General features: G+C 40.4%; 1 protein-coding gene across 5 annotated transcripts in view; it reads left to right on the forward strand.

Moving 5' to 3' along the window:
* Nucleotides 1–22,913, forward strand: part of MUSK (muscle associated receptor tyrosine kinase) — an 89,750-nt gene that overhangs the window by 43,449 nt on the left and 23,388 nt on the right. For all 5 annotated transcript variants that reach the window (XM_032478159.1, XM_032478162.1, XM_032478160.1 and 2 more), the window contains 3 exons: nucleotides 4,767–4,891; nucleotides 14,990–15,149; nucleotides 22,260–22,266. In XM_032478159.1, coding sequence (XP_032334050.1) covers nucleotides 4,767–4,891; nucleotides 14,990–15,149; nucleotides 22,260–22,266 — 292 coding nt within the window. The remainder of the gene's footprint in view (nucleotides 1–4,766; nucleotides 4,892–14,989; nucleotides 15,150–22,259; nucleotides 22,267–22,913) is intronic.

The raw sequence follows: 22,913 nt of genomic DNA on the forward strand, positions 1-22,913 counted from the left end.
GAAATTAAGCCCCAACCTCAGGAACAGACCCCACGAGAGAAAAACCCAGGGATAAATAGATTGCCAGTGTCTATTTCCTATGTTGCAGATGAACAATAATGTGCTTTCCCGCAGGAAAGCAAGTGGGAAAGAGCTCACAGTAAATTGGAGAGTTACGGATAAGATGATCTATAGGAAGAAGAGTTGCCTAATTTTTTTCTTTAAAAATTCACATCAAAACAGTAGTAAGCATGCTCCAAACTGCTAAGGAATGAAATGCCGCTTCTATCAAACAGCTTGTTTATGTAGCAAAAATACTTTTATGTTGTCTTTCATGCAAATAAAAGGCAAAATAGGGATATTCAAAGGACATTTTATTTGATATGAAACATATCATATTACTTTTAAAACTGATGACTTAGAATGTATTTTGTTTGTGGCTACCACTGAAACCATGGGAGTTTATTATTGAACTTCATCTAAGTTTATTATGACAGGTGTATTATTATCCATGGAGCAGTCTGGAATTTATTTTTAATGGCAACTGGTGTTATTGTTTTTAAGGTTTGATAAATGTGGTGAAATTTCTTTCACCACCCCTTCACCTTTTTCCTTAGACCTGGCAACAAATACAGATGGGTATAAAAATACTCATTTTATTGCTGATAAAGCTGGATCAAAAAATAAAGCTAAGAATTAGGCTCACAAAACTTCTGATTCCTCCCCACTCTTCAACTTTTCACCTGAAGTTGTAAGATGGACAAGCCCTGACCTGGGGAACTTACCTACTGCACATTAACGCCATACCCTTTTTATTTGCTGGGTAGCTGGGAGAATGATGGCTCAGAGAGGACTGAGATACTTATCATGTATGCAAGTCCCTTTCCCCAGTCTCACCAATCAGAGGAGTCACTCACTCATTCATTCATTTATTCAGCAAATATCTATTGAGTGCCTACCATGTAGCATGCCAGGTTCTGGATCAATCGGTCTATAAATCAATCAATCAATCAATCAATCAATCAATCATTTGTCTGTGTATCTATCAATTAGCCTGTGTTAATGAGCAAAGCAAGCTCTTCCCTTATGAAACTTACACTCCAAGAGAAGAGACAGCCAAACAAACAAACAAACAAATCAGCAGTTATAACATGATGACAAGTGCTATGAAGAGACAAAAACAAGCATGAAGAGGAAGGGTCAAGAAAGCATCATTAGGAGACGTTTGAGTCAAAACTCAAAAGACATCTGCAACTTTTTTTGAGGCAGGGAAATTGGGAGAAAAGGTAGACTATCTTTCAACACTGAACAGAGGCAAGTTTCTAATTTATATTTTGGCAAGAACGTGGGAGTGCAGGAGAAACCAGCTTCCCTTTACTTCTCGGCCTTTTTTTTTTTTTTTTTTTTTCCCTCTTAACCCACCAGACTTAACAATGAAACCCACAGACAACCAAGGATGTATGCGCCCCTTTGGAGGAGACCAGCAGTTTGTCGGCACAGTCCTACATTCACACCATCTACAGTGCTAACAGTGCTTCTTTCTGTACCCTTCTGTGTTCCACTGGACCTCCTGGAGGGTTTTGATGTGGGACAAAGCAGCACATTAATTAAATTAACTCCAAGGCTATGCTGACCTCCAGAATGATGATGGATTCTATCTTATTTACCATCTCACCATCTCACATAATGCTTAGCTGTGTTGTGCAATATGGACCATCAGAGGTTTTGCAGTGAGCCCAAACGATATTCCAAATAATGTAATGCCAGCCAAGAGGGAAAAAAAAATGCCACCAATTACAAAATAAAATAAAACCAAATAAAATAAACCCTCCCTTATTACTAAATTTCCAGGAAGACTTTAAAGTCACCAAATGAAAACTCTTGCCTTTGTAAATTACAGCAGAAAAAAAAAATCTAGATTTCATTCTTTTCCAGTTTCTTCTTCTCATTTTCAGCCAGAAGGCTCTCATTCAGGTTTAAGAGTACACTGAGTCGTGTTATCTCCAGCAGCTGCTGTCTACATGTTTCCAGCATTCATGGGATTGACATAATCCCCACTCCCAATATTTCAAGGATCCTGCTTTTTTCCCCCAGATTCTCAGAGGCAACGGGATCCATAAAATGGATCACTGCAGTAGTCTCACTCCCCAAAAATTTCAGTCACACAAGTATAGCCCAGCCCCTATGAATTATTTCAGCCAAATAATGAACATGGACTCAATTATGTTTTGTAATCTAGGTCTTCATAATTGTGGCCAGAAAACGTCAGAAAGGAAGAGAGTACCTGGGTGTACCCTTGCTCAGATGCTAGTCACTCTGTGTTAGTGGTCAAGGGTCCACATCCTGTGAATTTAGACTGAGTGGGGAGAACCCTCCTATCAGGTGGTCAGACAGAGTACCATGTTTGTCACGCTGGAGGAAATGTGCATGGCCTCCTGGCTGCCCTGTCTTTTTGAGAAATTTAGACTTTCCAGTGGGGGCAGCCTCTGTCATCGAGTCCTGCTTGATGCTTCCTTCAGACCCACCCAGCATATTCGCAACTTGTTATTTTCCATTTCACCTAGGAGCCTTGTTTTTCTGGAATTTCAACAGAGGTGTAGCCTTCACCCCCTATTTTAAGCAGGCATTTTTAGCCATGGCCTCATCAGGATTGACTCCATAATTTGTGAGCCTGGTGCAAATAACAGTACAATTCAAAAATCACTAATAATTTCAAGACACAGGCAGTAGAAAATGAAACCAAGCACAGGGCCCTCTAAGCATGGTGACCTGTGGGACTACACAGGTCACTTCCTCTTAGAACCGACCACCATAATGACTAGTACTCCCTCCTGATATGGAATTTTTTCAGTCTGGAAATATTGCCTGCTAGGGAAAGTTGTCCCTAAGTCCCACACTTCGGTTCAACTTGGAACCACCCGCACCCCACAGAGTTCCAATCTGAAACTGTTGTGGACTTTTCTGAAGCTCTTAGCAATGACACCTCTGCCAAATATTTCCCCTCAGAACCTTACTTTTCTTCAGGAACTAGGTTTTCTGGTAACTTATGCTATTTCAAAGGCAGAAGAAGTATGAGTTCCATTACATGTTTTTCTGGAGTTGTGGGGTAGGTTCTACTGCATTAAAAAAAAAATTCTAATGTTAAAATTTTTCAATTTTATAGAGAAGTAGATACGGTAATATAGTAAACCTCCCTGTTCCTATTACCCAACAGCAACAATGATCAGTAGTCTACCATTTTTGTTTTATCCATCCCAGTGCTATTGTGTTGCTGCTGGTTTATTTTAAAGCAAACTGACGTGGAGGGAGGGTATATAGCTCAGTGGCAGAGTGCCTGCCTAGCATGCACGAGGTCCTGGTTCAATCCCCAGTACCTCCATTAAAATAAACAAACAGATAAACAAACAAACAAAGAAACAAACAAACCTAATTACCCACCCCCAATTTTCTTAAGTATATTTCAACATTTTTTAAAATTTTAAAGCAACCCCGGACATGAATCCAACCAATCCACATGCACTTTGATGTAAGGACTTTTAGCACAATCACATTACCATTTTTATGACCTAGCCCATCCCCAGTTAGCACAAATTTCTTACTACCATTTACTATCAGGACTTTGCAACTCCATAAATTTCACAATTTTTGAAAAGACTAAGCATCAAAGCATTGTGTACATTGGAATTTCATAGTCTATTATTATGTTCTGTGCTTTGGTTCTGGAAAACAGAAGGCAAGAGCAAAAAAAGTATTATATCTGCAGTAAATGGGCAATTAAAAGGATTCCATAACTGGTCTAAAGAATACTGGATTTGAAGTTAGAGGACTTAAGTTCCAGTTTCTCACCCATCAGTTTTATGACTTTGGAGAAGCAACTTAAATGAATGGGGATTTGGTTTCTACATCTACTTAATAAAAGCAGAAATCTAGTTGATCTCCGAAGGCTCTTCCAACGTTAGTGATTCTGTGAATCTGCATATCCCTCAATTTGTTGTACACCCTGAACCTCAGATCCACTCTTTAATTAAAGTTTAAATTGTTTCCTCTTATCTAGTTGGTGGGGATTCAGCCTCAGAAAGGAACATAAACCACTCATTCTCCTGTCCCACCTTTGTCCTAAAATAGTCCTTTTCTTTTGTGGACCCTCAAGTTCATCTCACTCTCTGAAGAGCTGGGCACATTTTGTCCGTCCTCCCACTATGACAGGTGAAGCTGTAAAGCATTAATTAATTCTTTCATTAATTCAGTTAAATATTATTACTTTCGTAGGCAGTCTTCTAGGGACTGAACAAAACAGGCAAGGTTTTTGGTTGCCGAGAACTCATGATCTAGTAGGGAGAGACAGACAATAGACAAATAAAAGATAAATAGTTTTGGATAGCGGTGAGGTCTGGAAAGAAAACAAAATAGGGTGATGAAAACGTGAATGGGGGGAAGGTTAGACTTTATGTTGGTGGGTCAAGGAGGGCCTTTCTGAGATAATGTCACTTAAACAGAGACTTGGATGGTACAAGGAAACTGCCCTGTGAAGATCTGAGGGATGCACGCTCCAGGTCAAGGGATGGCATGGGCAAGCTCGTAACTTGGGAACAAGCTTGGGGTATCCTGGGGTAGTGAGAAGCATAGGGTCAAGTATAAATGGCTTAGAAGCCGGGGCATAGCATTTGCTATTATCTTAAGACAGAGGGAACATGAGGGATCTTTCACAGGAGACCACGATCTGATTTGCATTTCTAAAACACCAATCTGGCTAGGAGAGTCACTCACCACTTCTGTTTTCCTAACAGTTTTTGCCAGAATCCTGCGGGCTCCCGAATCCCACAATGTCACCTTTGGCTCCTTTGTGACCCTGCGCTGTACAGCAACAGGCATCCCTGTCCCCACCATCACCTGGATTGAAAACGGAAATGCTGTGAGTGCCATCTGTATGGGGACTTGTCGGGGGAAGACCCACTGGTGGTGAATTTCAGGACAGACCACATATTAGTAGAGTTTGACCTTGATCTCTGTCATTGGTCCCACCTGTACCTCCATTTTCCAAAGCTTTACAATATTTTCATCCTAGAAGTTTCACTGCCTTGGAAATTGAACTCCACAGGTTTACTTCTCTCCTTGTGTCATGGGGAATAGTAGAAAATCAAATTCATTCTTTATGCTTTGGTGCAAAAGGAAAGTGGTAACAATTCCTTCCCACACAAAACTCATCCGTTTAAGAATTAATTCACTACTGGAGCCTACTTTGATGAAAAGTAATCCAGAATTAGATCCCATGTCTGTTAGTGCAACGTTCTTCTTTTATTTCTAATACTCATAATAATAATTAACCTATAGTAAGTGAGTGCTATGACCAGCACCTGTTCTAAGCATTCTACACAAAAGTATTCATTTATTCATTCTACAAATATTACTGAACATTATCTGGGTGTTAGGCATTATTCTAGACATTGTGGATACAGGTGTAAACAAAACAGATAAAGTTTCCCACCCTCGAATTGCTTACATTATAATGGGGATAAACAAACAATAAAATGAACAAACAGTAGAATCTACATTCTATGGGGATAGTATCAAATGCCAGGGAGAAAAATAAAGCAGGAAAATGAGACAAAAAGTACAACCTTAGAAGAAAGATTCTGTTTTCAATAGAGTGGTCAGGGAAGCCTTATCTAGATGAAGATGTTTGAGCAAAGATCTGAAGAAGGCTGAGGGAGGAGGCTATGTAGATAACTAAGGAAAGATAATTAGGCAAAGGCTCTGAGATAAGGGCGCACCCGGTATGTCAGAAGAACAGCCAGTAGGTCAGTGTGGCTAGAGATGAGTGAGGAAAGAGGAAAGAGGTAAGGAGTGTGTACAGGCGTGAATCCTATAGGTTTATGTAGGTCACTGAAACAATTTGGCTTTATTTGAATGAAATGGGATGCCATTGTAGGTCTGTTTTTGTTCTCTGTTTTCCTGCTGATTTTCTTTCATTGTGTTTTGTTTCTTTGTGTGCCTAGTTATCTCTGACTATGGCTGTTCATTGTTTGAAGAAAAAAAGAGTCAAGGATTGGTTTGAGATCTAGATGAAGGTATTTCTCTCCAAAGAGAATTTTTGTTTGTTTCTGCTAGGGGCCAGGGCCTACTACTAATCTTGGACGGCCTTAAACTAAGCTCAAGATTTGAAGCCCCGTGGACTTCCCAGATCATTACAACATGGTCTTCAATTCCTCATGTGGGGCACTTCATTTGAAGTTCACACAAATATCTCCCTGATATCCAGTTTTATGAGATGTTAGTTCATTGTATCTCTTATTAGACTCCTCACTTTCATGGAAACTGAGTTTTAATTTCTGTCTCCTCATTCCTCAAGGCCATCCAAGGGAAAGTTAAACTTCTCAGGGTTAGAAAATTGTCTTAGGGTAAATAGAAGCTTCTAAGTTTGTTATATCTGTTAAAAATATTCTTTCAGAATTTTGTTTTCAGTGTGAGTTGCTCTGAATAACATAGCTTACCCATATCCTAAGCAGGAATCCATCATGGTTTATTGTCGTAATTTTATTTTATAGACTTGTCTATGTTTGGTTTGCACTCTGCACTCAGTTTCTAGTTTCTGACACTATTTATGAGATTAAGAGTGCTTATTTTTATCTTAATTTAATAGGTTTTTTTTTTTAAATCTAAATGTATTTTAAAGTCATATGCCTTATCAGTTATTTCAACTTTTTGATGAACATGTAGTTTTCCACTTTAAATTGCAAAGCTTCCCTTATGGTGAATCATTCTTTCATTCTTTGAATATTTTACTTTTTTTTTTTTTTTGAATGGTATTGTTTTAATTTGCTGTAATTTTATTTAGGATTATTGCATCTGTTTTCAAAAATGGGAATGGTCTATTTTTTATGAGCTATTTTGATCAAGGTTTTGTTAACAATATTATACCAGCCCTACAAAATCAATTGGCAAGTTTACGTATTTCCTTTTGATACAGAACTGGAGGTGAGGAGCTTCAGGTGAAAATCTCTCTTAAACTCAGGGACATTTTCCTCTATTATATCTTTAATTATTGCTTCTCTCTTCTCTATGTTCTCTCTACTTAGACTTCTATTAAATGAATTTCTTTTAAAACTACAATCTTTCCAACATTTATGCTCTGCATATTTTTGTAGATGGACAAACAGAGTCCTACTTAATCTGTCAAATTTTCTCAGGTTCTAACACCCATCATCAATGTCCACCATAAGAACCCACTAAAAAAAATCTCATTCACAAATTCTAGGTTATGGACAGATGCCGCAGCCTAGTGTTATATGCATACGTAATAGTCACAATATTCTTCAACTGCTTTACTGACTCTCTCAAAGTTTCTTCCCACTTATAGCCCTGTTCTCTGAACTCTGGAATTTTCTATGACTCGCTAGAGAAAATTTACTCATTCTCCTCTCAGTAAACTTTTAGGCTCCAGCTACTTTGTTGATACTAATTTTTCTATCACTGCAGTCACATTGCTTTGTATCTTCCAGAAATTGTTGAAAAATCCTTGCCCTTTGATTATTATACCCATCCATCTTTCTACGGATTTATTTTTCCTAATTTTAAATTAGGATAAACACTAATTTAATAAGGATAAACACTGTTTATCTTTGGGGAGTTCAGTTAGAAAAAGGAGAGTCAAACTTGTGGGCTACAACTATTACTGTAACTCAGGTGCTGAACAAGCATGACTTGCGTGTAATCCAGCCTCATTTAATACTTTCTCTGCCCTCTTAAGTTTATTCAGCAGGGAAGGTTCTTTTTCCACCATGGAGGTCTACCCCAAGCAGGCTCTGTGATTTTTCTGGTTACTTTTAGGTGATTTTAAAATCACTAACATCATCCCAAATTAGTAATTTTAAGTGTCTAAGCCTAAGTAATACCCAAAGCCTCCAGCTGCATTCACAGATGAGATCTTTCCCTTCCTCCCTTCTCAGGACTATTGCAGGCGAGCTACCTGCTACCTGCCTTCCACAAAAGTCTTGTGGCTGGCTTCTTATCTCATACTCAACATTCCTGACCCATCTCCTAGCTGTTACTTATGACTCCTCCAAGTTTGGGGTGGGAGGAAGAGAGGAGCGGTAACTGGAGTGGAAAAATTCTAACTTAACTGGCACTCTTCTAAGTTGACTTTACACCCCTGTGTCTGACAAGTATTTAAAACTATTTCCATTATGGATACATTCGTGGTTCTTCAGAAATCAGGGAATATTCAAGATGACATCAGTGACACTTTTCCCTCAGGACAGCCCTCAGTTTGTGAGTTGATAGTAAGTTTCTTTATTGGGGTCCCATCAATCTTCCAAAAAGTCCTTTTGGGAGGATTTAAAATAACCCCAAATCAGGTCCTCTATAAAACCTCTGTATCTACAAACTCTTGGATCTAGACCATCGAACAAAGCTCTTCTCTCCACTCCTTCCATTGGAGCCGCTAGGCAGCCTGACTGTGCTTTTTAGGTTTCATAGGTGGGAACGGATACTTGTCTGCTGTGTCAACAAACTGCAGATATGTCAGGGTCTCCATGACACCCTCAAGTTTGGTGATTCGCTAGGACTCAAGGAACTTAGAATATCTGTTGCACTCATGGTTACAGGTCATTACAGTGAAAAGGATACAGACAAAACTCCATTAAGGATAATCAGTTCTCCTTTTTCAGTGACATTTCATGGAGAGTACTTAATTCTCCCAGCAATGATGTGTGACACGATATACAAACATTGAACCAAGGAAGCTCACCTAAGCCTTGGTGTCAGAGTTTGTACTTTGGTCAGTTACATAGGACGTGAGAGGCTCACATGACTGACCTTAGCTAGTCTCCAGCCCTTCCAAAGGTCAAACAGATACAGCATAGCCTAGAGTCCCTGGAACAAAAAATGGTTAACATAAACTCTCTGGCATGGCCCAAGGTCTCAGGTTTTCAAAGACACTCTTATTAGGCAGGATATTCCAAAGGATACAAGGTTATCTCTCAGGAGCAAAGTCAAAGGCCAGTCCTTTCTTTCAAATGCACAGGGTTTGAACTCAAGCCAAGTTCAAGTCCACTGAATTTAACCCTAAACTACAGAGCAGGGAACATATACCAACTCTCCATGTGGTCCTACTGAAGACCTTCTTTCATGCCTTAAGAAGATGAAGTAGAGGTTCAAACCAGTCCTTTGGGTGGGGTGAGGCTGGCTCTCAATAAATGTAAGCAACTCAAACCTTGATTAGCCATCGAGACGGTTCTCAGTTATTTTCATTTTCTATGTCTTCCAGGATAATCTCTCTCCAACTTTTTGGTATCTTGGCTACAGTTTCCCATATATTATCCTAATACCATATATTAACAGTAGCATTTTAAAGTCACAGAAGTGTTCCAAATGAAGAGGAAAAAAAAAAAAAAAGGAAAAAAAGGAGAGGAAAGGAAGAGAGGAGGACTGGGACACTAGACATGGGGAAAGGAAGACGGGGAGGAGAGAGAAGTGTGTGGAAACCAGAGTGTTCCTGTGTGAAATTTTGGTGGATGTTGTAAACCAAGCAAAAGATGCCAAATCCTAAGGTTACCCCAATTAACGAAGACTATCACCTTGCACTAGCATCCTCTAAGGCTAACAATTCACTGATTACTTTTCTTTTCAGTGCTGTTTTTGCTGAAAGGCTTTTTCCCTTTCTGATACTCGAACAAAACCACTTTTTCCCTCCAAAGTTTGCTATTAAAATGGATTCATCTTATCTTATTGTCTACCATCCATCTCTTCAAAAAAGGTGCATAAACAAGTGAATGTCACTTTAGAGGCTTGTGACTTGAGGTATGGTGGAATGAGAATTAGGCGGGGAGTCAGAAGACCTAAGTCTTAAACGCTCTTCTTCAGCTAATGTAATTTTAAGGGGAGGTCCCTTTACCACTCAGACATTGATTTTTCCCATGTCTACAATGACAGAGATGCCAGGTGGCTGGAGGAAATGCTTCCCGTTGTGACCTCCGGGCTAAAGTTCTTTAATGTTGTTAAGTTACAGTGAAGTAACTCATAGTCCCTGTTTTTCTTGATCTCTCTAATTAAATTTCCAGCTCTTCTGTAAAGCTGCAGAAGTGGTCTTAAGTCCCTCAAGGTAGTGTGAACATATGCCCTAAGAAAACTGGGGAGACTGATGATCTGACTGTAATAATTTGTCTTACTCTGTGGAAACAGTAATGAAGAAATTGGAAAGACATATGTTTTTTAAAAATTCAGTGTTTTCTAGAAACAGACTCACAGACTTTGTAAGCAAACTCACAGTTACCAGGGGGAGAGGGGGTGGGAAGGGATAAACTGGGAGTTTGAGATTTGCAGATACTAACTACTATATAAAAAATAGATAAACAACAAGTTTCTACTGTACAGCACGGGGAGCTATATTCATTATCTTGTAGTAACCTATGATGAAAAAGAATATGAAAAGGAATTTATGCATGTATATGTATGACTGAAAGATTATTTTGCACACCAGAAATTGATACATTGTAATCTGACTATACTTCAATTTTTAAAAATAAAATAAAATTTACTTTAAAGAGGAAAAAACATTCAGTATTTTCAAAAGACTCCTATGAGTGTAGGGCTGAAAAACATGTGATTATTCTCTACTAGAGGTGAGAAGCAATTAAAAAAGCCAGATGGTTTGAGTTAGTTTTGGTATTACTGAGACTCCAACTTAATCGTTCAAGATGTGATTCGCAAAAAGAAGAAAGCAAAATAGATTCTTGGCCTCAGATTCTAAAACAGGAATAAAATAAACTAATAGTGACCTTCTTCCAGGAAGAATGCATACCAAAATCAGCAGTTCTCCCGGTCAGAGACAGTGTTGCCATCACAGCCATGTTTGGTTCTTGGTGCCACTAGCCAAGTCCAGGTAGAAGCCAAGATGACTTTGCCCATGCTGACGCACATCACAGGACATGAAGGCAATTTCAGGCATTTGATGGTGTACAAGTAACCAACCAGAAAAGTCTGTGGAGGAGAGCAGGGAAGAGCCCACAGCCCTGATACCACTTTGGGTGGGCAGGGTGAAGACAAAGGCAGACCCGGGAGCTATCTGGTACAGAATAAAACAGGATTTGAACTGTGGCTTTTCACTAATTGCAAACCAGTGAATTAACTTCACTAACCCACCACCAAGTATAATGAGTACCTTAAAAGATGTGAATCCTCCTTTTCTCCCCCTCCACGAATGTACCAATGAACTAAAACCCTGAACTATTAGAGCCCAAGAACAAGACAAAGGCAAGTAACACTGTGCCCCAAAGCAATGAAGTCTTGCTTTCTTCCTACAGAAATGTCATTCATTTTTCATGAAAATGTATAGTCTTAGGTGAATGCACAGTGAGCAGTAATATTCTCTTTGTTTTACAACATTGCAAATAGTAGTTTGGTGTGGAGAGAGCAGAGATTACTTTTCTAAAAGAAAATGTCCTAGTATTTTAATAACCGGGTTTATTTAAAGTTATACTGAGATCTCTATTGTTTGGGCATTCAAATAAAAAAATGTAGAAAATTTGCACATCCCTCTTGCTTTGTCCAATCAACGTAGTTCCTAAAATATTTTTAAAAGGTGAATCATTTTAATTTATTAGAAGAATGTCATAAAATAAATAGCCAAATCATCTGTGTTGAAGATTGAGTTTTTGAATTTTCCTTGAAAGGAGGCTCACCTATATTTTATACACATTTTTAAGAGGCGGCATTTTGGGTTCAAAGTAAATGAGCTTTGGAATCACCTTATCTTACTCTCTGGGTAAACCAAAATAATTACATATATCAAGTGGAAGGTATTATGTGGAATATTTCAGCAGCCAGATTGAAAGAGGTCAATATTCATGGCTATGTTGATGAGAAAAACCATGGGAAATTTTCTCAGTCTATTGTCCCTTTTTCTATGATGCACAGACAGACATCATCACCACGCCCTTAACACATGGACACTATCAAGCCACATCCTGAAGTCCCACGAGCTGTTCCTAGGCAGCTGGGACTATCTGCAAGACTAGGTCATTGAAGTCAGAATACCGTTCAGAGGTCTTCCTTATACTGAGATCAAATCATGGTGGAGTTAACGAGATTATCCCCAACTGGGTGTAGATTCTCTCAAAACAGCATTATTAATGTGTTAATGATACGGAAAAAAAATATATTCCACTTCCTGTAGTGCCTCCTTGAGAAGGCTTTTGCATACATTATCCCAGGTGTGAACTAATACAACTACTTAACAGACCTTCCGGTTCGACGACCTCATACGAGGTCAATGTCTCAGAAAGGGAGCACCACACAGAGCAGAGAGCTGTTTATCCAGCTCATTCGGGTCAGTGTGCCGGCATGACTTGGAGAAATAGTATATTTCCTGTAAAAACCAGAAAGAATCACCTCAATGAAGTCCTCGGCGTCGCCTCAGCATACTTCGGTCAAAGCTCCCAGGAATAATCTGAACTCATCCTTTCGAGTTTTTCAACCCAAGAGGCAGAAAGATCAACATGGAGGGCAACGGGGTGTGTTTAATTTTAGGTCACCAAAAATACTAAATTGTCGGTCGGGATGCTCCGTGAAGAAAGAAAAACAAATTCGAACTATGACTAACAAGGCCTGCTGTGTGTGAGTCACACAACGAATCAGGCGAGGCCTCTGGAAACAGGAGGAAAAGCACTTAGGAACCACATCATCGTCAAGCAATGAGCCTCGGAGCTTGCTGGTCTCCTCGCCCGGACCACGTCAGCACTTGGATGACGTCCAGGAGAAGGGAGGTCAGGCAGCTGAAAACTCACTTCTCTTTCCTCCCGAGAATGTTCTCGGTGACCTTGAGGAGGGACGGTCTGAGGTGTGAACATGAAAATAGTGTGAGTTTAGTCAGCATTGGGGGATGACTCTTTCCTGAGCCGCCTCCTAGTACAACTGTCCAGTTGACTTACCTCCTTGTCGAAGCAGGGAATGAATTTTGCAAAGGAGGAAGGTAACTGTTGTGCGGATTTCATGTACATCAACAGGAAAGGGATCATATTTACAAATAAAATATCCTGATAGCATAACGCATATTGACTGACAGAAATTTCAGGACTTTAGCTTTGTTCTCGTTGGGGATTTGTATTCAAATTCAAGGAGAGTTCAAAACTGTGTTTTAAATGGTTCAGTCCTTTTGATCTAACTTGATACTCACATCCATAAGAACTTGTACCTCTGATAATATGATAATGATGAATTCAGTGAGAATTCCCAACTGAGTGTTAAGATATTTTTCTCTCTGCCTATTTTTCTCTTTCCCTCTTATCTGGGGAATCTGGGGGAAATGTCACAATACTTGATCTGACCTGGGAAGTTTTCCCAGTTCAGGTAAATCGATGCTCCCATAAACCAGTTTTTCTCATAAGGGTGGAGACAAGGAGCACAGGTAAAGAATAAAAAGACAAAGAAGCTAATTAATTGGACAAACTCACAGCCTAATTGCTCTAGAGAGTTACTGGTTCCAGAGCCAGCCCACGCCCTGGCAGCAGACGGAAGGAAAGCTGGTCTCACCTCAGGGCTTCCCTCTTTCTGGCTGGTCCAACCGTGAAACCCTCCCTCATGTGAAACAGTAAGACAACTGGCTCCAAGTTTCTCACTCCCAGCCTCATTGTCTCCTACCAGACAGAAAGCTCTCTTTCAAGGCCACCATGGTCCCCACCCCGACTCCTCCAAGATCAGGCCAAGGTAAACCATTAGCTGATTGGTTGTCAGTCCATTCACACTCACCTCCAACTAGCATCTTCCTCTCATACGAGCAGTGATAGTTAATTAAAGAATAATTATTGAAAAGATGGACTAGTGCTCAAGAAAACAGTGAAGAAAGAATCACCACTAAAAAAAAAGATGTTATCACCTTAACAATGACGTTGAAGTCAGACGTGTATTTTGTTCATGGTTGATTTCAGGTTACTGTTGTTACTGATCGTGTTTTCTAATAACTCTTCATTTATTGCTTTTTCTAGGACTAGGGAAGGCACTAAAACATAATGATTAAAAGCACAGGCTTTGCGGTCAGACGAACTAGGGTGTAAATTCCAATAGAGTGAGCCGGGCAGCTGTCTTTCTCAGAGTTGGAATAATGATGACTAATCAGTACTTACATAAACTAACCTGTCAATTATCTCCTAATATTGTATTGATATCCTGGCTCGTAGAGGACATTTGATTGTCTAATCTAAGTAGTGAGGCCAAAATAGAATTGGTTGTACAACCATTTTTCTTGATAACCATCCATCTATCTGATGTGCATTTATGGGGAACTGAACAGAGTTATGAAAATAAGTCCAAAAGTCTGCAACCTCTCATAACTGACTGTCTCTCTCTTCAAGACAGAGAGAATTATCTTGGTGAATCCACACAGTGTATCCTTCCTACCTTGCATTAGTTATCTGTTGCTGTATCACAAACACCCCAAAGCATAATGGCTTAGAACAATAACCATTTATTGATGCTCACAAGTCTGTGGGTCAGCTGGTTGGTTTTGCTGATTTGGGCCAAGATTGCCTAATCTTGGCTGATCTAGCTCCTATGACTGGCAGGTTGACTGGGTGCTGGTTGGTCTAGAATGGCCTTACTTGTATACCTGGTGGCTATTGTTGGCTCCCAGTTGGAGCAGTGGGGATAACTGGGCCATGTGTGCCTCGTCCTCCAGCAGGCTAGCTCTGGCTTGTTCACAGGAGGTCACGGGTTCCAAGGGCAACAAGAAAGCAAGCCACAGTGTGCAAGAACTTTACAAGAGTCTGTGTCTTGGTGAAACGTGTCACAAGGCTAATCTAGATTCAAAGCATGGAGAAGAATGCTACCTCTTGAGGGAAGAGCTACAAAGTCATGTTGCAAGGTCATGGGCGTATAGAGAGTAAAGTTTTTGGCAATTTGTACAATCTACCATGCGCCTTTTGATTATAGTCCTAATCCCTTTTCTTTGCAGTCTACTGATGCAGCATATTAGGAAATCTTTGACCTAATTCTATCTTTTTTTCCCTAACTCCACCAGGTTTCTTCTGGGTCCATTCAAGAAAGTGTGAAAGACCGAGTTATTGACTCAAGACTGCAGCTGTTTATCACCAAGCCAGGACTCTATACATGCATAGCTACTAATAAGCATGGAGAGAAATTCAGTACTGCAAAGGCTGCAGCCACCATCAGCATAGCAGGTAGGATGGATTTTCACAATCTCATTGCCCCCGGAGAGGAGAGAGTTGGCACTATTCTGTGACATCTTTCACTAGGGGAAATCTTTTATTTATTTATTTTTCTTACTCCAGTCCCATTCAGGATATTTCTTCCTCCATAGCGACACTCCAGAGGTTGACTTGGATAATTGATTTTGGCTAATTTGTTGCTTCAGAAACTAACTCCTTAAATATCTGCCCAAGTGATGAGTAACAGCTTCCAAGAGTTCGTTTCTTTCAGTCTCTTTCTCTTTCATTCTTTTCTTTTCTTCCCTTTCCTTTCTTCCCATTTCTTCCCTTCCTTCTTTATTCTTCCCTCCCTTCCTCCTTTTGTCTCTTTTTCTTTCCTTTCCTTCCTCTCTTTCTTCCCTTCCTCCTCCCTCTTTCTCTCTCAGGGTTAATCAGACTTTCCAAGGCTCTCAAAAGTTGGCAGAGAGTTAACGTGGTTGTGCCAATTTCTGCATGGCTATTTTTTGAAGGCATTTTTACTTACGAGTATGTGATCTCTCTTGCGGTCTCTCCCTTTCCTGTTTCATGCAACTGATAGCAGGACCTACAGGTATTTTTGAGGACAAGGGCTGACACATGGATTTCTAGGATATTTGTGTTGAGTTATAAAGGTTTATTTTTAAAATTTCAATGTCCCAAAGGCTTTGCGAACATTTGTGGAATTCCTAGAGATGGAAGTAATCCCTGTATCAGGAAATGCCAGGCATGATACAGTCATAGCATGCCTACTGCCCAAGGGTCAACAGAGAGATGTTTGGCCTCACATGTGAGACAAGCACTAGTAGGACCTGTGAGCAGGGCCAGCTCCCCAGAGCCTGCTATTCCTTATTACAGGGCCACTTCTTTGATCTTCCCTGATGGGAAAACGACCAGTAATGTTGGTGATTTTTAGCAGGAGGTGAATAAAGACACAGAGAAATATACAGGGAGCATTGGACAAGGTTGGCCCTCTGTCCATGATGGAAAAGAGAAGATGTCAAAACCAAGGATCCCTTCTGCCTTCTTTTCCAGGGAAACTGCCTACAGTATCCTGAGGCATCCTATCAGTCATTCTAGAATTTCCACTGACGGGAAATCATTTTCCCAGAGAAGGATGAGAGTCTCAAAAGTAAACTCAACTCAATTTAACAAATAATAATAAAATGATTCCTCTTGACATAGCACTTTGTTGTTTATACAGTACTCTTGTGTGCATTTATTAAATGCACTGGGTTCAGTCCATTGTGTTGGGTAAAGGATGCAAACTTAATTAGCAAATGGGATCATTAACAATGGAGTCCCTGTCTTCCAGGGACTCAATCTAAAAAGGAAGCCTGCTGGCCACATACATTATGGCACAGACTGCGCTCTATGCAGGAACACAGACAAAGTACAACAGCAGAAAAAAAAGAGGGAGAGTTTAAAGGAATACCACTTGAGCAGGAGATGGGAGTTGGAGATGAAAATGTTGAAGTGAGTTCAGAAAAGAGCAAGTCATGATGGGGACTGGGAGTGAGGTGGAGGATGGAAGAAACGTATGAAATGCGAGCTCCAGCTGGGTTATGAAGAGCCTGAATAGGTTGACTGTATTCTTCAATTAATGGGAAGTCATTTAATTTTTTGAGAGGAGACAGGTGATATGGTCAGATATATCCCTTATCAAGTCAACAGGTACTTGCGAGAAGACTGGGAGGAATGGCAGGCAGTCAGGAGGCTATTCCAGGAGTCTGGAAAGGTAATCAAGGTCTGAACAACAACAGCGACAATTGGGAGAGAGAGAAGAGCAGAGATGCATGAGACCTCCCAGGATAGGAAGGCTAAGATTTGAAAGTGCTTGAATGTGGCAGTGTGGTAGAAGGACTTAAGATGTGTTTGAGACTTTGAGGAGGGTGTCTAGAACAAACAACAATAGATAAAACAAAACTGAAGAGCATGAGAAGGTTCAAGAGATAAGAAAATAATTACACTTTTGATGCCTTTGAATTACTTGGAATTATTCTGGTCTATCCTGTGTTTCATTTGACATTTGATCAAGACCCAATGTTAAATACATAAATATGTATTTATATAGCCTATATCTATACATTTATAGAACATCTGTGTGTGTGCAGAGAGAAAGAGAAACATTTACATATGAATACTCAAATCCAAGAAAATAAACTGATCTAATCTAGCTTATACCCTATACCTCCACTGGTTAGAAGAGGAAAATTAATGTCGCTAATCTTAAGAGAGTCTCATTTCAGGTGATTATTCAGTCACTCAAAGCAATTCCCTCCCACATCTCTTTGTCCCCTTCCTCCTTCTGTCTCTTCCCTAGATGGAAGGAGGGCAGGAAACTTAGATTCATGCAGTTGTATCCTCAGGAAGTCCCCTGGGCGCTGGTGAAGTCTACAGCTAAAGAACTAGTGATTTCATCTCTTGGCTTGATTGGGACCCAGAGGATCTCCCTGTCTGCCTCAGCCCCATCCAGGTTCTTTCCATAAAAACACAACCCTCTACATCCCAGCCAAACCCTTCACCGAGCCCCTCTCTAGAGTCTACTCTGCAACCGCTGCACCTAGGTCATCTGGCTCTCCCTATAAAGCCAGGCATGCTGAAATCTAAGTCAGCTCCCTCCTTATCCCTCCTCCCTTGGCTTTGCCTTTGTCTTTATCCACACACCTCTCTTTTAGGACTTTGGTCCAGGGAAAGGAATCTATAAAATGTGGATCTGAATTCTTAATTCCCCTACCTTCCACCTTTACCTCCCAAGCTGGAGGGACTGGTCAGGGACACCTTCTTTAGTGTGGTAACCTGCAGTGCCTGCCCATCATAGTACAAAAATGGGACTGAAGGCAGTGCTATGACCAGTAAGAAGGAGAACCTGATAAAATGGGTATATCCTTCCCCACACAAAGGCAGATCCATCACATGACATGATCTCCAAGATGCTAAAAGGACTACAGAGCATAAGTGCCACCATATTGTATACAGCAACATCACCCCCTTTCATCCCTGTCCTAGTCCAAATGAGAACCTGATCCAACAGCATTAATAAGTGGAATATACCAACAGAGGAAACTATAATCCTAAAGAAAGTAATGGTATCTTCTTCTGGTGGTTATAAAAAGCCTTAAAGTATGGACAGGCATCATAAAAAGGCAATGTCCCAGAATGCAGGGAGAAGTGGTCAATGTTGAGAATAGATCAGAGTGAGGATGAGAGCAATCAGCCATGGCAGCCCGGGAAAAAATTGCCAGAGAATTGCAGTGAAGAAATGGATGGTGGGAGCAATGTGTGGATTGGCATACAGCAGCAGAGGGGGCTGGAAACCTGCTGCAGCAGGAGAGGTGAATGCAGATAAGGAGCGGTGACCTCAGTAGGGGTGATGGTCAAGCAGACTGAAACCAGCAATGACTTGACTTTAGCCAACAAGCCTGGTAATGCATGTTTAGCAAGTGTTAGCTACTGTATTTGAACCAATAAATGTGACTCCATCTGCCCACGGGAAAAAAAAAAAAAGTTACTAAAATGAGTAAAGAGGGACTCCCTCATGGAGCTAATTCATAAAAAGGTACAAGACCCTTTCATTCATCCCCTGATCTGTTTTTCCTGTTGGATCCCACTGACTATGAGACTTGAAGCTCCCCTACTTTTCCTAAAATGTCCTCAGGCAGATCTAATGAGGTTGTTTTATGAGTACAATGGAATAAGACCTCTGAACCATGTCAAGAGACATGTTCTTTTCAGTCAAAGTTGCTAAATGCCTCAAAAGGGTCCCCCTCCCAACACTGGGGAAATAACCTTCCAACTTGGGGGTGCAACCCAAACCAATATTCCAGGAAAGTGAGGCCACTTTGGTGAAAAGGGGATCTGTGGACCCACTTTAATTCAGAATCATTTCAAAGCATGGTCTCGGGCTTTCCAGATCTCCCAGGGCCTGGTTGTGACACCTGCTTTCTCCATTTCTGCTTTTGGCCTCCTTCTCCATTGGCTTCTGATGGGTCTGGCCAGTGGTCCAGAGCCTACAGTCAGACATGGTGCCTCCTATTAACATTCTAGCAACAATGCTTCCTTACCCTAAATTCTCCTTTCTCTCATTTCAGCCATCTCCATCCTTCCCTAGTGTTCTATAGTCAACAGCCCTCTTTGTCACATTCTCTGTGTTTCACTTTGAAGATTTCACTCCATCTGTTTATTTACTCATCCCAGCAGGAAAACTGGAAATGGAAAAATCTGCTCTAGTGCTGAGAATTATATCTAATGACATTTCTAGTGTTTGAAAGACAACTAAAAAGTAAAGATCAGCCTTCATTTTCCCAAAACTCTTCCATGTGTATGCCCAGATTCATATGCATTGTTTGAGAAATGTGATATACTTCTTTCTGATTCATTTACATTTGCTGTTAGTCATCAAAAGGAGCCAGAAAAACTTTTGGAACCTCTCCCTATGAACCAGGAAGTTCCATTTCCCCTCTAGTCGCAATCTCGAAAGGCTCAAGTTGCAATTCAAACTCACCAGGATGCCGGGTTGTTGGCAAGATGCCTCCCTCTGTCATCAGAACCCTCAGCTTTATGACAGAGACCAGCAAGGCAGCTCACGACCCCTGTAATGAGCACAGTCCTGGAAGAGCCAGAGGCCATCAAAATAGACATAGGTATTAATTTTACCAAACAGTTAAAGAAAAATTAACACCAGTCTTTATTACCCTGAGACCAAAGCCAGATAAGGACATTACAAGAAAACTACAGGCCAAAATCCCTGGTGCATATAGACCAAAAAAAAAAATCCCAACAAAATTCTAGCAAACCAAATTCAATAGCACATCAAAATGATTATACACCATGATCATGTGGGAATTATATCTGGGATGCAAGGATGGTTCAACATACACAAATCAATTAACATAATACACCACATTAATAGAATGAAGGCTAAAATTCATGTGATCCTCTCAACAGATGCAGAAGAAGCACCTGACAAAATTCAATATATGTTCATGATCATCACACAGAAATATACCCACACATATATACTACCATATTTCAAACTCTCTCTAGTGTCTCATGGTCACACTCCTGTGTCCCTGGCAATGTTTTCCCCAGTTGTGAGACATGTGATGATGTTGCAGGAGCGCGTGACTCCCTCTACCACCCAGTGCTTTAGCCAGGATGGACAGAATGTGTTCTTATTAGCAAAACAGACTCCGTCCCCTGGCGTTTCATGGTGGACTCATATGGTTTCAAATTGATTAAAGGTGTTTGTTTTTGTTTCTAATAAAATAGAAAAGAATGAATGACTAACAGCCAGTAGCCACACTAAATTGCTACCAGCTGTTCTGCAGCTAAGCCTAAGAGGTAAGCATCTTTTTTACAATCAGGCAGCTTTCTTATATTAGATTGGCTGTATGTTTGAGAAGAGAGCCAACATTTGACTGGCTTTCCCAGATAATTTAAAAGATATTACAAATATTGATGACTGTTGGAAACTTTTGGAATTTTTAAAAATCAAGTGTTGAGATAAAAGTGCTTATTAGTAATTGCAAAGTTCTTGGACCCATTCCCTGCTCCCCACCTCCCCCACCCTAAAAGAAAATGTGACTGGAGAAATTTCTGTAAGAAACACATTGAAGCCTAGTGAATCATCCTCTGAGTCTCTTAATATTCTTGAGAAGACTCAGCACCCTTAAATGACCTTGATTTTTCTTTCCTTACATGTCTTTGAAATAGAAGCCTAGCTAAGCTTATTGTCTTTTCCCAAGTTCTAAGGCTGGATTCTCTTTAGCATTGGTTCATCTCTACATATTGAATCTTCCCTTTTACATTTTTAAATTGAGGGCTCTTTCATATACATAACCTTGGCCTTTTCATGTTTCAGTAGGTTTCCCTGCTCAGCTGCTACTAGAATCTGTCTTTACTCCTCCAAATTATATACCTTTTTCTCTGCAATAATTTCTTGATGTTCCTTCCATCCGCTCTATCTGCCCAGGGGCAGAATTGCCATGAAGTTTGGGTCAGGCAGGTTTCTCATGTAGGTTGGTTTCTAAGCCTTATCCTCATCTTCAGGCTCATTAAATAAAAAGTCCATATAGAATAAAAAGTCACCCACATGCGAGGTTACAAAAACCTCAGAGTCACCAATCCCCACAAATGTAAAAGAGAATGATCAGAAATATAAACTATGGGTTTATAAGGTTTTTCAAGAAGTTTGGCTTCTCAGAGGAATTCATTTTTGAATCCCTAAAAATGCCAAAAGACTAACACCCAAATGGACCTACAAATTTCCAAAGGAGTTAGACTTCAGAAATTCTAATAAACCAAGTTGGTTTTGCCAAAGCATAGGTTTTACTTCTTACTTTTATAATGGGGGCTGGGGAGGACAGTAGGAAGTAATCCGCAAAGTGCTTGGTCAAGATTGTGAAGTTTTACATTTCCTAAACAAAAAGCAATGGAATCATTCAGAAATGCTGGTCACATGACCCCCTCCTAAGAGTCCTCTTGCCTTGGGAGAGTCCTAGTTGGGGCCAATCACACTGGGAGCCCAGTAGTTCACCTGAAGAGAAGGGCAATGCCCTCAGGGCCCTGAACTTTCACCTCCGTGGGCAAAATTTATGGTGAAAATGTGGGGCCCCTTGTTAAAAAAAATTATTAAGTATTTCAAGATGATAACGGCAGAGCATTAAACTAAGTTGGAAGTCTTTATGAGTGTGAGACCCCGTGTGACCACGTGAAGCCAGTGGGTCTGTGAGAATAACGGCTCCTCCACCGGTCCCCTCTCTCCTCTTCCCGCTCAGCCTCCACATCTTGCTTTCTTGATGCAAAGTCCCTGGGTGGCTGATGGAGGGATGTTCTGACCCGTGATACTGCCTGGGCTAATGATGGCTGACTGAGCCTGGAGAAAGAAGAATCAGTTCCGGGAGACACTGAATATTTTCTTCATCTCCTTCTCCAAATCTGCCTGTTAATGCAGTGTCTGACCTCCTAGCCCAAGCGGAGAGCTTTGCAGAAACTTAGAGAAGTATCAGATTATCTCTTACAGACCTTGAGATGCAAATGTACTAACTTTCCTTTCTTCTCCCCTCTACTTGGATTTCCTGTGGGGACTGCCTCTCCTGCTGATAGAATGGAGGTAAGGTGCTGTTACTATTCCAACGGTTGGTTTTGTTTGACATCCCATTTATTGAATGTTTCCTATTGGTTGAGCACTGTAATCTCAGAAACTTTCCAATTTCTCATCCTTTTAATACTCTTACCAAGTGATAATGAACTTGAAGATATGTAATGTCTACCTATTGAATATTTACTATGTATCAGACACTGTGCTAAGAGCTTTACATGCATTTTATTTTTTCATTTCTTAATTTTTTTTTTGTTTTGCTTTGTTTGGGGGGGTAGATAATTAAATTTAGTTTATTTATTTTAATGGATTGAACCCAGGACCTTATGCTTAGCTAAGGACACCCTCTACTGCTGAGCTATAGCCTCCCTCCTCTACATGCATTTTAAAAGCCGATCCTCGGGACATCCCTATGTAATAAGTGCTATGATGGTCCCTATAGTGCAGAAAAGAAACTAAGAGAGTTTCTTTGAACCGGACAGTTCAGGTAACTTACACAGCTAGTAAATGACAGGCTTAGAAATGAGACACAGAACCAACTCCCAAGCTCTCCCTCACAGCTTTGTCCTGTCAATAAGGGAGTAGCTCCTAACAACACATTTTGAAACTTACAGCTTGATTTGCATAAAATTGACTTGCATAGAAACTCTGGGATGTAG

This window comes from Camelus ferus, chromosome 4 (assembly GCF_009834535.1).
Source record: "Camelus ferus isolate YT-003-E chromosome 4, BCGSAC_Cfer_1.0, whole genome shotgun sequence".
Lineage (NCBI taxonomy): Eukaryota > Metazoa > Chordata > Mammalia > Artiodactyla > Camelidae > Camelus > Camelus ferus.